The sequence below is a fragment of the Phycodurus eques genome, chromosome 19 (assembly GCF_024500275.1).
Source record: "Phycodurus eques isolate BA_2022a chromosome 19, UOR_Pequ_1.1, whole genome shotgun sequence".
In the NCBI taxonomy this organism is placed as follows: domain Eukaryota; kingdom Metazoa; phylum Chordata; class Actinopteri; order Syngnathiformes; family Syngnathidae; genus Phycodurus; species Phycodurus eques.
In genome coordinates, this window is record NC_084543.1 from 17734147 (window position 1) to 17752255 (window position 18109).

The 18109-nt window shown below is 42.8% G+C and overlaps 1 protein-coding gene across 1 annotated transcript in view; it reads left to right on the plus strand.

The window, feature by feature from the left end:
* The window catches only part of LOC133417787 (probable JmjC domain-containing histone demethylation protein 2C), a 109773-nt gene that overhangs the window by 55384 nt on the left and 36280 nt on the right, over positions 1–18109 (plus strand). Inside the window, 1 exon segment of the mRNA XM_061705892.1 lies at positions 11129–11242. Within this exon segment, the coding sequence (XP_061561876.1) occupies positions 11129–11242 (114 nt within the window).

Consider the following 18109-nt stretch of genomic DNA (forward strand, 5'->3'; position numbering starts at 1 on the left):
GGAAAGGCTACAATTATAAAAGGTCCAATCAAATCAAATTTAAAAAGAAAGCCAAAGTGATTAAACATAAGCAAGCAATGAATTAATCAACTCCACTCATGAAAGAATCCATTAAGTGATTGTGTTACGATAACGTGTTACAGGATTAAATTGTTGCAGAAAGCTTCACAGCAAGAAACGGCACACGGCGGTGCAACAGGCACAAACACGTTTATTTAAAAATCATCATATCATTGATTGAACACGAAGCCTTAGCATGTGTGCGTTCGTAGTTTACTTGCGGTTAGGTGGCTCGGACGGGTCTCTGGAGTTTACGTAATGACACAAACGTCCAAGGGGTGGGGCCGAGAACTGCACTGCAGCAAGCACAACGATTCACAGCCACGAAGGAGAAAACCAAAACCCAAACCTCACAATGTCGTCACGTGGAATCTTCCCCCAACAACCTGCATAATGGCCCGAATGTCCACAAGGGGGCACTCGTGTGCAACACCATCCACAACGGTTCAACGCCACAAAGAAAGAAAGGACAAATCGGCGTCCCTAAAGGAGCCGCGTGCGCTAACACACACAAAGAGCTAACACTCTAGCTTGGCGCTCACTTCAAGCACACAACAGGGATTCTCGGCGTGGAATATATTCCCCAAAACCAAAATAGATTCATTTTATTTTTTTTCCCGATGCTTGGGTAGCTAATCCAAGCAAGGGACGCGGGGCTGGAAGATAACCTGCACGTCCGGGACTTCGTGGCACGTTAGGGAAAACCTCAAAGGCCTTTTAACATCAATCGGTGTAGGAAATCCTACCACACGACAGATGCACGCAACACACAAACGACGGATATACACACAGACTACGCCTAAACGTGCCCCCTTCAAGATGGCAGACACGCTGCCTAGATTTATTGCAAAATATTGTGAATTTGTGTGTTTGAGTTTCACGAAAGTGATTAACTGTGAGTGGGTAATTGTGTGTCTGTGTGTGTGTGTGAGTGGATAACTGTTACTCTGTGATTATTGAGAAATTGTCGCAGTTGTGTTTCTGTGTACATTGTGTTGTAAACATCGTTAATCAACTTTATTTTATGCGCGCAAACCTCATCTTCTGTGTGCTTAGTATGAACATCGCATTTCGAGACTCGGATTGCAATTCATTCAAATTCTTCGTCGTAGTCTGTGGACGCCGTGAAATAGCCTTGGCCACCCCAAGGATAAAAGTCTAGCTCCGCCACTGGTAGGCTGGTACACTTTCCATGTCAGGTGACACGACCAATGTAAAAAAAAAAAAAAAAAAAAAAAGCTATTTACCACAAAAAAAAAAGTAGCGGTGTCAGTTTTAAAGCTTTTAAACGAACCAACAGTTTAGAGACATAACAAAGGGCGAAAGGTGAAGGATAATGCCCCAGCCTCCTTCACGTCATGTTCCATTGAAGGCAACAGAACATGAAACGGCAAACTGGCCGATTGTCAGCTGGTTTCATTCCTCTACAAATCATCGGAGAAACGCGTCAATCTGAGCAGCAACCCGAATTAAACGTACACGTTCGTGTGGAGTGGCTGTTGGAAGCTGACACTGGGCATGTGTCGACGCCATGAGATGTCACTTGTCCATGTGCCCGTGTTTGTGTGTGCCAGCGGGCGAGAGAGACTTGGCACACTGCACTGGCTGCTTATTGAAACACCGCACGCGCTGGGTGATAAGTTTTCGTTTTTACCGCCGTGAGATGTAACTTAATGCTAACTTTAGCTTTTTACCCGCGGCTGCTAGCAAAACGATCTCCTATCTGAACGCAAAAGTGAGATTAAACGGTGACTCATTGGGACACCACCGTAGAACTCATTTTAGGCTTAGGATCGTGACGTAGACCGGCTCTGGGGCAAATCCTCTTCTTCTGTTGAGATTCGTCTTCTTCTCCTAATAAATGTGCATTACAACTCCTTGTGGTTCATAGCGCCAGCGACTGCACAGGAGGGACTTAGCAGTCAAAAGGCGTCACATGTTTCAAAATGCAAACGGCTTCTTTCGACGGCGTGCGGTGCCGTGATAAGTCGGTGCTACCGCAAAATCTGTTCCTTTTATTTCTACAATCCTCGAAAAAAGGGTTCATAGGTAAGATATGGTCTAATCTCTCTTTTTCTAAATGAAAGTCCAATGGGGGGGGGGGAAAGATGGCATCGAAAAAAAGAGGGAGTCTTTTCTTTGTCTTCTCTTCCCTGTCTACAGACCATGTTACCTAGCAACAGTGGCCATCTTTTAAAATGAAATATGACACACACGCACACTCATACTCACAATGATCTATCAGGAGACATCTTGTCATCTGGTCACTGGCTCGGTTTTGGATGTCAAGAGAACAAGAGAGTGTTCATTTTTTTTCATCATCTGCAGCTTTTTTACATTGAAAGCTTCCCCCGAAGCAAGCAACGCTTGCTTTTCCGCCGAAGTCGCTGGCGGAATATAACCGCAGACGGGCTGAGCCCGTCTGGCTTGCACGTGCCTTGCTCATGAGCTACTTAGGTGGAGATGAGACCAGTCAAGTGTGAGAGTTGCGCTGCAGTTTGTTTTTGTTGAAAGTCGGGTCAACGAATATGACGACAGCCCACCCACCGTCTCCACCAAGCCTGTGCGCTGTCTCTCCTTGTCTCGCTCCCCCCCCCCGAGCAGATGGAGCCTTGCTAAGTGTAATCTCCTGCCGATCTGTGTGTGCATGTTTAATTATAGCCTACCTTTATGGCGACAAGGACAGCGCAAAAAAAGATCCATCTCCTTGGCACGGGCAATTTGACCCAGACTACGTGTATGTTTACATGACGACGGATTGCGGTAATAAAAAGGTGGATATTTTCCGTGGTTATGAAAAATGTCGCGTTCAGACAACAAAGTTGTGAAAACAATCCCCGCACACCGTGATATGCACGCAGGGCACTGCAGTGGCTGGCAACAACAGCACTGTGGTCATCCATTATCATTAACCTGTGACTAAATTGTCCTTGGTGTATTTGAGAAACAATTATTGATTATTCATCAAATTGCGTTATGCCCACATTCATTCCATTTCAAATGCCCACTGCGATTTTGAATGCAAACTTTATATCTGCAATGTCACCCTCATATACTTGCTGTAATCACAGCGAGCATGAGCAGAATTTGTAACTTTGAAGAATATATTCTTCCATGAGAACAACTTGTCAACGTGACATTGAACTTCCCGAACTAAAAGTCTTCTGTCCTGTTATATCCTTTTGTTGCCATTATACATTGACCGCATATGTTGATATCCGGCAGAATTATCGTCGCTGTGACCTCCAGACTCATCACAAATCCTGCAGCTGGAGGAAAATTGTGACAAATACAAAGAATCACATGCAGCTTCTTAGAGGTGTGGATAGTCGGCATGCTTTTTATGGAGGCATGCTGTGTATGCACAAAACAGCAGGTTCCTGCGCAAAGTATGTGACCCCCCCCCTCCAAAAAAAAAAACAAACAAAAACAAAAAAACGTGCATGTACGCAACCTCTAAACCACCCGGACGCACATTTTGGAGACGAGGAAGTGTAGCAACGCATGAGGTGGCAAACAGAAGCCGCGCCTCTCACACGTCCACGTTCACTATCGAACGTTACCCATGGATTAGCTTTTGCAGTTTAAGTCAAAAGCAGCTAAGTTAGGGGGGGGGGGGGGGGGGGGGGGGGGGGAAAGTAACTTTTTAGTTGCACACCATTCTCAGTACACTTCTTGAAAGACTCTTAACTGACAGACAGATAGCATTTGAGTTATGGATAGTCAAGACTATCGTGTGTTTCCTGTGCTTTATTCGTCATGACTGAAACAAAGGCTGAAAATTGGTCTCCACTTATGACATGCAACCGTGACTGAATCCAATGTCTTGGTTCTCGACTTGCCTCATGTTCCCAAGCACCGCAGTTTGTTCATGATAAATAGCGGTGGCTTGACTACTCTAATAGAAAAGGTAACGCGCTAGATGACCACGTTTCTTTTGAGTAACGACGTGTTTACCGGCATCACTGTTTGCGTGTGACTTTGCTGTTGTGTTGTCTGTCCTTTTTTAAAATAACGATACTCCACATGCCTTTAAAATTGCCCGAATGGGGATAAATAAAGTCGACTCACTGATCGATCAATTGAGATGGATATGATGCAAAATGAAATTTGTTTTTCCTGCTGTCCTCCCTGTTGACCTCATTGCGTTCTCTGCAGCAGGGTTTCCTTTTATTTGTTGTGGCGCTTCCAGCGTCACCGTTCCTCGCCAATAAGCATGTCGATTTCTGGCTCCAAGAAGTTTTGTTTGTTTGTTTTTATTAACTTTTAACTTACGAATTGCCTACAAGTGTGCCTGCGTGTGTACGCGTGCACGGTTTGATAGGATTTTAGTCGGACCTATTTTCGGCTTTTGTGCGTACGTACACTTTTAGTGAGAATCCTACACATTTTTCTTTTTTATAAGTGAGGCCCCTGGTCCTTGATTTGGACAAAGAGTCGACAACAGCATAATACGTAAATAAATGTAATGTGTTCTTGCCCAATAAATGCCTTCTAGCGCCCCTCAACCTAAAGCATATTACGGTGTGTTTTTCCCGCTTTCTTCTTGTCTGTCTTGAATCGAACAATTTTAATCTGAAGTTAAGGTTTGATATCCAATGTAGGATATAAAAACAACACAACGATAATCGTTTGTCATAAATCCACCGAAGTCCTCATCTTCTGTGTCCGAATTGAACAGCTGGGCAATTTCGCCATCAAACATGCCAGGTACTCGTCGGAGTCAGTCCCGTTGCCGGGTGGCTGTACAGCAATGATGCCGGCTTTCGCGAAAGCTCGGACAACGGTCAAAGCGGATACCTTGGCCCGGGCCTCCAGGACAGGGTTGTGCCATCGGTGAATATTTGCACATTCGCAATTGAATAAAGTCAGCCTACCCTATTGTTCACAAAGTATTTGTTTTCTTGTGCTGTTGAGAAACATTCAAAAGTAGACTAGTACTACACTCCAGTCATAGCCACGGTTAGCTCTGTGCTGCAGTGGTCCGTTTTCTTGCTGTCGTCAGGCCCACTCTCCAATAATATTGATCTCATTACTGTGGCCAACAGCCTCATGCCAACAAGCAAATGCAGGAGACCCTAGATTGCCGCCATTGTTGCTATTTGTCTCTTTCTGACGCATGCATTCCAATCAGATGGGTTCGTTTCCCTTCAATGTTTTGAGGTAGAACATTCAATTGTCCCAAATTGCGGCGAGGGCAGCCTACACACTATCTGCAAAGATTCAAATTCAAAAAAACGGAATTTATCCCTGTGGGGCAATTTAGGCAAAGCAACATGCTGTACACCGGGGATGGTCTTCAGCTTCCCCCTGGTCTTGTAAAGGATAATCTGTGTTGAAAAGCACATCTCTGCTTTACAAAACACTGATGTTGAAAAGCAGAGATGTGCTTTTCAACACAGATTATCCTATGTGATTTTAAAGTCGCAGCAGTGACTCACATAAATCAACACAATTATACTCTTAGTCTTAGCAGAAAAAGAAGCCTTACTGAGTGATCTAAACCCACACGTTTGGTAGATCACCAAATTGCTAAAGATACAAAGAACACGGCCACTGTTTAAAACACAAGCCACAGTCAAGAGTTTTATAAATACATTCACAAATACCAACCTTAGCCTGACAAATAACTATCGCATACGCTAAGAACAGTATCGACTGGAACAAATACAAATAAAGAGCAACGTTTAGCTTGCTTTTCTCCAACTACAGTACTGCAGTTAAAAACATCGCAGCAATGAATTCTGGGTTCTCATAATGCTTTTCGCTCACTACACTGCCAGGACCATCAGTGTGACGAACGGCGCCAATGCTTAAGGCAAGAAATCGCCTGTTCACACCACCATCTTTCAAGCGGCAGTTAATAGGCATGCGCTTGCGTAGAATGTCTGGATGGTGACCTCAAGTGGACCAATAAAATACCCGCACCTCTGATATTAAAAAACAAAAAAAAGTGTACTTAAATTTATTTATTTTACTACATCATCGGTCACTACTTTGCGAATTCCAGGTATTGTGAGAGTGTCTGCAACATAAGTGTCAAGTGTCATATTTTTATATAAATAGCATCTGATTAGACAATCTTTGGACAATGCTTCACCATGGCTTAGCATGGGGGATGGCTTGAGGTCGCGTCTGTTTCAACGGCGCGTATGCGCCGTCAATCTATGAATCCAATCACATGCAAGGCCGCATGATAGAGCTGAGACACAACGGGACAGAGTGAAAGAGAGCGAGTCATAGAATGTGCTGAGCAAGAGAGCAAGCGAGCAGAAGGGGAAGCGTTTTCTGGCCGCCCAGCCTCGCTTCGGTCCCTCCCTCTCCTCTCCTCTTTCTCTCTCTCACTCACTCTCATTCCCTCTCTTGCTCCTTGCGTCAGCAGCCGTTAAAATGTCGGCTCTCTCGCTCGTCGTCTGCTTTGCTTTCGCTCCCTCTCGGCCATCTGTCTTGTTTTCACCATAAGAGGAAACCACTTTTTTTTTTTCTCTCTTCCCCCATCAACCCATCTTGTGTTTCTGCTTCTCTATTTTGCTTAGTGGAAAAACTTTGGTTTTTTTCCCCCCAAGGTTCTGTCTTCACAGCCATTGCGTCTTGATGCTGTGTGAAGACGAAGGAAAGAGAGGTAATCTCCCAGTATTTTGTTCCTTTGCTGTAAATCGCTGTTTTCTTTGAAGCCAGTCAGATTTAAACCATGTTATAGAACAGTGGATTAAAGTCACCAGTTTCCAAAGATAGCCTTTATGGTGTCCGTGTGTCATTTGGGGAAAAAAGTAGTTCATTTATGAAATAACCAAAGTGTGCGTTGTGTTTTACGGCTTGTTTTCATTCCATATGTGCGTTTTACACAGCGACAGATGCTGAAGCTACATAAAAAGGGGATTTTGCTTCGAAGTATGACTCCAATTTCATTTGCAAGCGTCATGTATTTGACTCTAGTCCCGCCGCAAATAGCCCCCTTCAAAATAGTGTATATTTAAAAGAGTTTGTACACATACATTTGGATTATTTGGTTGGACAAATAATATGCACGACATTGGGAAATGTATGATGGAAGTAAATTCATATCATACATGGCTTGTGGTGTATTAGATTATCATACGTCAACACATCCTACAATGAGTCGCCGTGGTTAGAGGCCTCGGGATCCCATATGCATGATGTATGGATCATAGCTATGCAAGCCAGATACAGTACTTGCTAGCATTGCTCTTTACAGAATGTGTTACTGATATCGCCATTTATGTATCAATTCATTTGTAAATAATTTGTCGGAGCTGCTTCTGGGACTGGATTCTCCGCTTGTTTAACTATAGTTAGAATAATAATGGGGAATTGAGTGCTAATGTCTGAATATGTATCTGCGTGTTCAAATCAAATTCAATTCTAAAGTAGATATGACCACCCAGGTACTGGATTGGCCCACTCGGAAAATATATTCATACCTTATACATTATCATTGCCGAGTTCTTGAGTGTCCAGGTGTTAGAGGGTCATAGTTTATGTTTGTGTAACAATGGTTATGAAGAAAACCTGTGAAGTGTAATAGTTGTGAAATGTATCAGATTACATCACATGAAGTGTTGGCTTGTAAGTATTGTGTCGAGGCAAATAGACACGGTTTCGGCCCCTTTAAATTCCACTCCTCTCTGTCCGCATCGTGTCAACCACGCAGTTGCAGTCCTATGTCATGTAATGTGTGCATTGATTTCCTCATGTGTGTCTGCGAGTGACAAAGCAGCTGTGTTTTGACAACTCTGGCCATTGAGTGGAAGAGCAATAAGCAGATTACAGTACAACGTGTGCATGTGTGTGTCATGGAAAGCAGGTGTTTTACTGTGACCCAAAGAGAGAATGGCCATTGACAGGAGACTGCCTCCAAAAACCAAAGTATATTTGGAAGTTTTGGATTTGAGGGAAAAAAAGAAAAAAAAAAAATCTCTATCCACACCAGTTACATTAACCACATTCCCTGTCAAAAAAATGCACAAAAATTATAATAATGAAGAACTGATAAAATGATGACACAGATGTGTGGGTTGTTGAGCGCAGTGGACTTATCGCTGATGCGCACTCAAAGCTGGTTTTCTCGTCAACATGTAAAGACTGAAAACACATTTTGGGGGGACCCTTCAGCCAAAAACATCAGATTATCTCCTTAAATCCAGGTTTGTGTGGCCTTCATTCATAAAATACTAGAAGGAAGGGATGGAGGTCTTCAAGTTTATATGAAACTGAGGATCATCAAGTGGGCGGCGTAGGATTCATTTTAGTAGAATCCTACGCCGTCGTGGATTGACTCATAAATCCTACGAGTCAATCCATGACTCGTAGGATTTATGACTCATGAATTAATTTGAGGATTTGTTATTGAAACTTTGTTTCATGCAGACAGACATCCCTGTCAAGACCCCAAATACTATTGATGTTCTGGTAATGAACATTGTAGATGTTATCAAGAAAACAAGACTGCACACCACTGCTCGACAAAATGCTCTAACATATGGACTCCCTGGGCTACTAAACTGCTGCCACTGTAGACTGGAAAGATCTGTTGACAGAAATAGAGTAGCAGAAATGCACACACACATACAATCACCATGTTTTTGTTGAACGCACAACATGATATTGCCTCCCATGGGTGTATGAAGGCGGGTTCACGGCGGTCATTTCCCCACCTCTTGTCCTCTCATCACTCCATCACTGACTGACCTTAGGTAACCATAGAATCATAGCAACAGCGACCCACGCTCCACATGCTCAGAAATTGACAATTTCCAGCACTCACACAATAGTTTTCCTTTGTGATGTTGTGGGAAGGAAGTTTTCAAAAGGCACTATACTGAATATATAGCTGCAAATATGAAACATCTGAACTGTGACCGGCCCATTCCCAACAATATGCATACACTGTGAAATAATAAGGTGACTTGAAAAATATATGCAAACTCAATGTCTTTGAAAATTTTGATGTGAGTAACTTACTCATTATTAGTGTGCAGTGCTCAAACTCACTTCAATACATTTTATTCGAATAACCTATTTATCTTGGGTGTCCAATAAGGTGTACCGTAATATCTCATGTATAATGTGCATTTCCCCTCCCCAAAATTGTCAAAAGGCAGTGGTGCGCATTATACATAGGTGTAGGGGGAAATGGGGGGGGGGGGGGGGGGAACTTTTCCATTTTATAAACGTATGCCGCCATCAAGAGGTTATGAGAAAGGTGTACACATTAATTTAAATATGCCACCCACACCTAGAGGTTATGAGAAAGGTGTACACTTTCATTTCTATATGCCACCCCCACCTAGAGGTTATAAGAAAGGTGTGCACTTTAATTCTCATATGCCACCGCCACCTAGTGGTTATAAAAAACGTGTAGCCTACACTTTCATTCCAATATGACAGGGGTACGTATGACTGCATATATGTACAGTTGTGCTCATAAGTTTACATACCCTGGCGGAATTTGTGAAATATTAAAAAATAATAATAATAATAATATGACTGATGACTGAACAACCACCATCATTAATTTCTTTATGGTTATGTTTTGTTTAATGATAATGCTTTTCTGAAATGCTTGACAGTTTAATTTGAATCCCATTAACATAAAGAAAATATGAAGGGCCAGGCCAAACCCATTGAATTTTAAGAACTGTACCCATCTTACAAATTATGCCTGGGTAATCAGGCATAGGAACACAACTGTGTGTTTTCCCATTTATTAAATAAAAGTAGGCTGTGAATTTGAAAATAAGTGTAAATAAAAACAAAGTATTACGTGTTCAAATAAAGTGCTTCACTTCAAAATAATTCTTTGAAAAAATACAGAAAATACTTCATGTTTTGATCATATGGGTAAAAGCAAAATCATGCATAGTAAAAATGCATTATACATACACTGTAGGTAGAAGGGTTTTCCAGAATTTTGAGGTCAACTTTGGGGGTGCGTAATATACATGGGTGCGCATTATACACGAGCAATTACCCGTCTTTATATTCCTGTGTTGTGAATGAAGAGGGAGTCGTACTTGGTCAATAAATGTGTGCAGTAACCTGAGTGGTGTACTAATGTGTACTCTATCCACTCTAATAGCGAATGAGCGGCACATGAACAAGCTACGGGAAACAAAGCTGCTAGCTAGTTAGCGTTAGCAAGTTTACCTTGTAGTTATATAGTACTGATCAGCAGACAATCGTTTTGAAGTGAAATTTAGCGATCATGAAACGTGAATATAGCGATAGCGTGACTTGTGATGTCAGCTCGAAATTGTTTATAGACAGAGACCCATCATTTTGACTGAGAATTCAAAACGTGAAATTTTAAAATGAGAGAAGTCTACCATAAACTGTAGTCTACATTTGTCTCGAACGATCTTAAGTTTATTGTCACACTCACATACTGTAACATGATTGCTCGTTAATATGACAGTGCCTTTCGCAGTCATACAGTATTTATTTTCATTTAATTTAACTGACTCTCAGCCCTAGCAAGCTCACAGTAATACAAGATTTTTCTGAATTGAACTTACCTCGATGACGTCAAGTTAAGCATGGTTTCCGTACCCGAATGATGACTTACTTACTTGTGTTCATTGCAAATGGAGGAAAAACTGTGTTTGGTTTACAAATCATTTATAATTTGTATGTTACCATTTGCAGTGTAGCTGTGAAGAGAAATGGAATGGAATTGATCGTGCTGTGTTTTCTCTGACTGATGGACTGTGTTTATTAATTATGCAGCATGGAAGTGGAGAGTATTGCCTTTGAACTGTCAGACGTCCTCTTTTCATTCACTTATTCATTACTCTGGAGAGCCTTTTCTCTCCCTTCCCATCGAGCCTCCTTCTTGCTAGCGTCTCCATTTGTGATTTCCTCTTGTTTTCCGTCTTGTAATTTTTATTATGGCTCTGCTGTCTATTTCCCATGATTTAAAACTGACATTTGGTCTACAATCGTTTTGTCACTGACGCCTTCCCAAGTCGTCATTCTCATATGCATAATTTGTTGTTGTTGTTTCATTGTTGACTAAATTGTTTTTGTCTGTATTTTTTTCCCTGTGCAGGCATTTAAGCCAGTGGTAGGGAAGAGCCTGTTGTCATCAGTAACAGCGGTGGAATTCTTGCTAGACCGACATCTGGACTTCCTGTCTGACCATTCAGCCTACCAACCATACCAGGTAATTAGTAATTACTAAACAATTCATTACTAATTGACAAACTCATCAATACGCATGCACCATAGGATAAGGGTTGATTGTCAATTGCACCATCAATCTTTGGGAATTACGGCCACAGACAATGTCTGACCTACACTCGATATTAATAAAAAAAATAAAAAAAAAAAAACGTAGCCCGAAGGAAGCTGAAGTCACATTTACAATACCGCCAGAACTACACAGCTGTCAGTTACGTCGTGCAGTATGCGGGGTTTTGCAACCAGATTTCATTAGTTGCAGACGGTCGCGCGCACTGATGTGAAACCTGGACTTTGTTCTTATACTATACGTTCCTCCCAGGCAGGGGCAATGCCTGGGGGCCTATAGCACCACCAAGAAATTTCCCGACCCACCGAGCAACTGACACGCCCACCATCAACGAAGACTTAACGTAAAGCGATCAGCAAGTAGAACTATCCAGCACCTCTGTAGCACCAGCGAACAAATGTCTAGCACCACTCTTGCTTCCAGCAGTTAATAATGATAGCCAGCATAATACATAATCCTTCGCTTGCAGTCATTCACATCAGCAATACTGCAGCAGTCTGAATTGAAGGAACAGGGGGAGCGTCACTCTGTGAGCGTCACTCGGCCCTATGTGTCGGTCACGTGATGCAATGCGGGTGCTGTGCGGGAATATAAAGAGGCCTTTACACACACACACACACACACACACACACACACTTAAGCTACAGGCTCGGCTGACCCCTTCAACAGTGACTTCATTGTACAGTTTATGCCAAACAGATTTTGGCCCCCTCCCTCGTAATTCCTCACTCCAATCTTCCTGACCAACTGGAAAAACAGAGAGGGGAGTGGCCACAGTTTCATTGCTGTGTGTGTTTGTGTGTGCGACCGGGAGAGTGAGTGCGCGAAGGTCTGTTTTTTACAGCTCGGAGGGGTTCAAAGGTCTCCAGAATAGGTATCTCTGTGTTGTGGGCATGGGTGATTTAGCAATAGAGGACATTGTGTGTGTGTGCGTGCGTGCGAGCGCGTGCATGCGTGTGATGTGAGAGTGAGCAAATGGACAGGGGGTAGAGAACACAAAGTCTTACTGCTGACTCAATAATTTAACCAACTACACACATACACACACACACACACACACTTGCGCGCACACACTCGTAGAGTGGAGAAACAGATCCCAAAGAATTATATTTTTTCACTGTTTCTAGCAGCTGTTTTGAATTTGTCAGTCCACTGAGAGCAACAATGTTGGCAATAAAGTCAGTGTCTTACATCTGAACACATTTCAATATGATACCGCATCAGTTCTTCTAATCAGTAAACCTTGAGAGTGCAGAGGATTTGTTTTGTGGTGTGGCTTTTGGCTCGTGGATGAACTGCTGAAGCTACAAGCTGAGCAGTCATCTGTTAATGCATGAATGCAGCTCATTCATTGACTAAAATGGTCTTAGGGTCTTCAGGCCAGCCAAACCCCTTTGCTACATTGCCACTTGCTTTTTAACATAGTCCAACGAAACTACTTCTGAACACATACTTTTAAGTATGAACATGTTTTGACTCTGTCAACTATACCTGGCTTTGCTGTGGTTACTGCATTGCCTTGGAGTCTCAACATAGTACACTATAAGCCAGAAAATCATGTGCAATTTATTTTGTCATTTTTAGGCTTATATGATGAAAATTTACAAGGACGTGGCAACCGTGTTCATTTCATTGACGGATAATTTACATCATAGTCTTCATCGACAAACATACCCCGACAAAAATGAGAGGGTAACGAATAAAAATAAACGTACGTTGTAAAAAAACAAACAAACAAAAAACAAAACAAATGTAACTTTCATCAACGAATACATCCACTTCTTAATCAATAGGGTTTACTATGACGTTGATCCACCCTTTATCACTATAAGTGCTTTAATGCTTCTGAAAAGGCTTTCCTCAAAGTTTAGGACTGTGTGTAGGGAATTTCTGACCACTCTTACAGAAGCAAATGTGTGAGGTCACACAGTGATGTTGGCATTGAAGGCCTGGCTTGTCTCCGCTCTTACTCATCTCAGAAGTGTTCTATCCTGTTGTCAGGACTCTGTGAAGCCCAGTCAAGTTCATCTACACCAAACTCTCATCCATGTCTTTATGGACCTCGCTTTGTGCACTGGTGCACAGCCATGTTAGAAATGGAAGAACTGTTCCCACAAATTTGGGCGCATGGAATTCTCTGAAATATTGGCTCCTTATTTCCAGTGAAAGGAACATTGAAGGTTTAGTATACATATGTATCGTATATAAGTGCAAAAAACAGAAAGACAGAAAACGCAGCGGTGCGTACTGAAAGGTGTGGACGGAAAGCAAGCACGCTAGCACAGAATTGACGGATTAAATAACTCGTGGATACAGTGGTGACAAACATCCATCCATCCACTGGGACCAATTTTAAATAACCCATAGAAATAATTGCCAACAGGTGTGGCAGGGAAGTTTCACCCACCAGTACTCCCAAAGGGTACTGTGGAGAAAGAAAATAAAAAAAGGGGGGAACAGGACACAGGAAAAACAAGGACATAACAGGCAGACTACCTGGTTTGGAGGGGTGATGTAAGTGGAAGTTGCGAATAATGGCCAGATCAAGGATCCAGGAGCGAGGGGCCAATTGATGTTCCTCTGGCCCATATCTATCCCAGTCGACCAGATACTACACACCCTCAGTCTAGCCATTAGATTGAAGATGATAGCTTGATGAAAAGCTAAAATGCCCTACATACCTGGGAGATGAACTAGGGACCTCTGTCAAATACCAGGTTGGAGGGGATACTATGGACATAGAACATGTGATAAATTAACAACTGGTCTGTTTCCAACAATGAGGGCAACTTGTGAAGGGTGATGAAATGAACCATTTTAGAGAGCCTGTCAACCACATTAAGAATGATTGTGTTGCCACGAGATGACAGTAGACCAGTGACAGAGTCCAGGGCCACGTGGGACCATGGGCGGGAAGGGATGGGCAAAGGATGCAGCACACTGGCGGAGAGCCAGTAAGAGGACTTGTTGCAAACACATACTGAACAGGTGGAAATGAATTCAGGAACGTTCTTATTAAGCCCCGGGCAGTAAAACCTCTGTACAATAAGAAATTGAGTTTGGGTTATCGCTAGATGACATGCCACCTTGGATTCATGTCCCCACTGTCAGACCTGTGTCCTCAATTACTTCAGAACAAATAGCCTGTTCTAGGGGCTCTCCAAAGGAATGTCCACATTTTCCAGCCACCCTCCTCTGCTCGTCCCACTGGAATCTAGTCAAAAACAGAGCCCAACAAGCCTGGCGGGAGGGAGTTTAGCCTTCGGGCAGACCGGATGTAGGAGAGGTGCTTATGGTCCCTGAACACATGGAAAGGTTCCGCTACGCCCTCCAGCCAGTGCCTCCATTCCTGCAGCGCAAGAATGATGGCAAGCGGTTCCCTGTTACCAATGACGTAATGTCTATCTGCGGGCCTGAGGCAACGTGAGAAGAAGGCGCAGGGGTGGAGCCTCCGGTCGACTGGGGAACACTGAAACAGGACCCCCCCCCCCCCCGTATCCGAGGCATCCACTTCTACAACAAAAGGAAGATTGGGACTAGGATGCGCAAGTACAGGCGAGCTAGTGAACATTTGCTGAAGGCTTACAAACACTTGCTCAGCCTCCGGAGTCCAAACAAACATTTTTTGTCAGCTTTGTCGGAGGGTCCACTTTACTACTATAGTTGCGGATGAACCACCTGTAAACGTTCCAGAAACCTCTGCAAAAAGCTTTCTTGATGTTGGAATGGGCCTATTGACCACACCCTGGATCTTGGTACGGTCAGCTCTCAATCGGCCCCTCTCCACAATAGAGCCCAAAAACTAGAACTGATGAGGAGTGGAATTCACATTTCTCTTCCTTCACACACAAACTGTTTTCCAGAAGGTGCTGTAAAACGAGATGGATGTGCTGGCGATGTTCCTGGACATTTCTGGCAAAAAAATTACACGAAAAAAAGCCAGTCGATCATATCATGCAAAACGTCGTTGATGAAATTCTGGAACACGCCCGGTGTGTTTGTAAGACCGAATGGCATTACCAAGTACAGTGGAACCCAGATTTAACAGACTAATGTGGGCGGTCATCCGTTATAGCCGATTGTCCTTTTTATTGAAGCACTTTTTTTTTTGTGGCCATCTCCATCCATATTACTGTGCAGTACAAAGTTATTGGTTTGTGCGTTTATTGTCCTAAAACACCCAGTACATTACAAAGTCATTGTAAATAAATGTTAACCCTTTTCACACAAATACTAGGGTTAGAGTAGGTTCACAAACCAATGTATGTCCAACCGCAAAGTATTGAGTAAAAAATTGACTTAGGGCAAATATAGATGGGGGTAACATTGAGTAAAAATACAACATGGAAAATGAAGGACCTGAATACTAACCGGTATAAGTGAATGAATTCAGTAGATATCTGAGCTCTCTACAGAAGTCAGTGTTAGTAAACGATAATACAGCCATTTAGACCTGTGCGTACTTTTGACACTAGTGGCCTTTGCCAGTGCCCATGTCATGTTACAAGCACCAGTAACAATACACAGTGCACCACACCACATCGACATTTTTATCAACAGTGAATCATATGTTTTGATCAACGATGGTTAAAAACGTTTGACGGGAGGCCTTTATAATCGGAACCGAATCCAAGTTTAATAATAAGGATTAAAGTATGCGTGTAATCCTGACCACATCCTTAACACTGACTGCTGTGACTCGTCAAAATTACCAGCGAGTCAGCAGTGCAGTCAGGGGACACAGAAAACAGCCTGTGCACGGGCGATAGGAAACGGTTGAAATTCACCAATTATTTCTCCATCAACGAATCCAACAAGAAAGCATCTAATTCTATACAAACTCGCTTTTCATCATTGCTAGTAACTTGGCCGTTTGAGATCGAAGCTTGTAACATTTTGACATCATTTTCTTGAAAACACTTCCGTGTTCCCATCAAGCTCAAATGCTGCCGTATGCTGGTCGGATGTAAGCCGAAAATGGTTCTGCGTGATCGATGTCGCAAAATAGTCGACCGTTTTTGTTATTTTGTCCAAGTCGCTCAAACGAAAATATGACCGACACATAAAAATGTAAGTCAATATTGTCTCCTACGCCTTCTGAAGCAATTGATTGATCCTTCTATGATTATTTTTGGAGATTATTGCGAATTGATTATCAATTCCAAATAGCCGTCGGAAAATGGTCATCGTTTGCTTTCAGTTATGAAATTGAGTTGCCGTTTGCTCGTAACGCGATTTGACCGACAGAGTTACGAGAATGATGCCTATTTCTAATAAGTGCCTCGAAGAAATCTCGCCGTGGAATGTCAGTAACTTCTGTTGAGTGGTTTTAGCAGATATTGGCGAAGTGGTTGCATGATTTTGCCGATATTTTTCACACTTTGCCTATTTCCGTTGACGACTGCTAAAACATGGTTTGACATGGTTTGTTGCAAAATAATTGGAGGTGGAAAATTCTTGATACAATATTATTTCATATTTACATGTTGATACCTGATTACTGACGATACTGTTGTGTGTTAATGTTTGATGCCTCTTAATGTATTTTGCCGTTAATAATTGCTCGTAACATTTCACCACATCCGTGGAATGGCCCATATACAAGCCACCTTCCATACAGTCATCCACATATAATCGCTATTCTACTGTATTCAAACTCCCTTCACAGTGTCGTCGCGGTGTATTAGCCTCTATTGGCAGAAAGTTGGTACTGCAGGCACGAACAGTTACTCGGTAATGCCTTGATGAGACGACAGGATTTTCAGCCCCAATATTGGCCCGATGAACTATTGCGCCTGACTGATTTCCTGGATCAGGCCTGACATATTTTGTCAGCAACAACAAAACGTCTTGTAGTGTGACATAATCCAAGACCAATGATTTGGCCCGACGACACCAACATGAAAAGTCTAGCATTTTTATTTTTATTGATTTATTTATTTTGTAATTATTATTATTATTTTGTTTTAATATATATCTTCCGTAGTCACTGATGTTGTTCCCACTCAGTGACGGTGTGAATGTGAGTGCGGATGGTTGCCCTGCGACTGACTGGCGACCAGTTCAGAGTGTCGTCCTCCTTTGGCCTGAAGTCAGCTGGTATAGGCTCCAGCGCCCCGCGACCCTAACCCGGATAAGCGGATGGATATCTTCCGTGTAGTGATACATATCAACAACTATTACTCCGGCAGCGCAACTTAACATCGACGAATAGGATCGCGATTGCGGCCGGTGCTTGGCCTCCCTTGCTCGCCGTTGTCAACATACTTGGGCGTCGTTGTCAAAATGTATTCACACATCTATTAAGTGGTTTACCCTTTTGCATTTGGGTGGATTTTTATTCTTCTCCAACTTCCCAATGTTTCCGGATGAATGTGCGCTAATGCTAACGTGTGCTTATGCTCAGTGCAAACTGATTTGCACAAGCTAAGAGTGATTAGTAGCGGAATCTGACTCCGCAGCAGCTCTGCCATTTGCCATTTGCTGCTCCCGCCGGCTCGAACCTAGCCGTGCAGGCACACCCACGCACACACACAAACACAAAAACACACACACACACACACACACACACACACACTGAGACACACAGAACCTTCCGTCCACACTGAAAGGCATGTCAGCAGACAGGCAGTCATTGGCTGACCGTCAGCTTAATGGGGCCTTTAAGACAATTGGAGCGTTGTTGCGTTTTATTTATTTATTTATTTTTAAATACCGGTACTATAAAAAACTGGTACCGTGCTATTTTTTTTTTTTTTTTTTTATGAGAAAATACCTCTG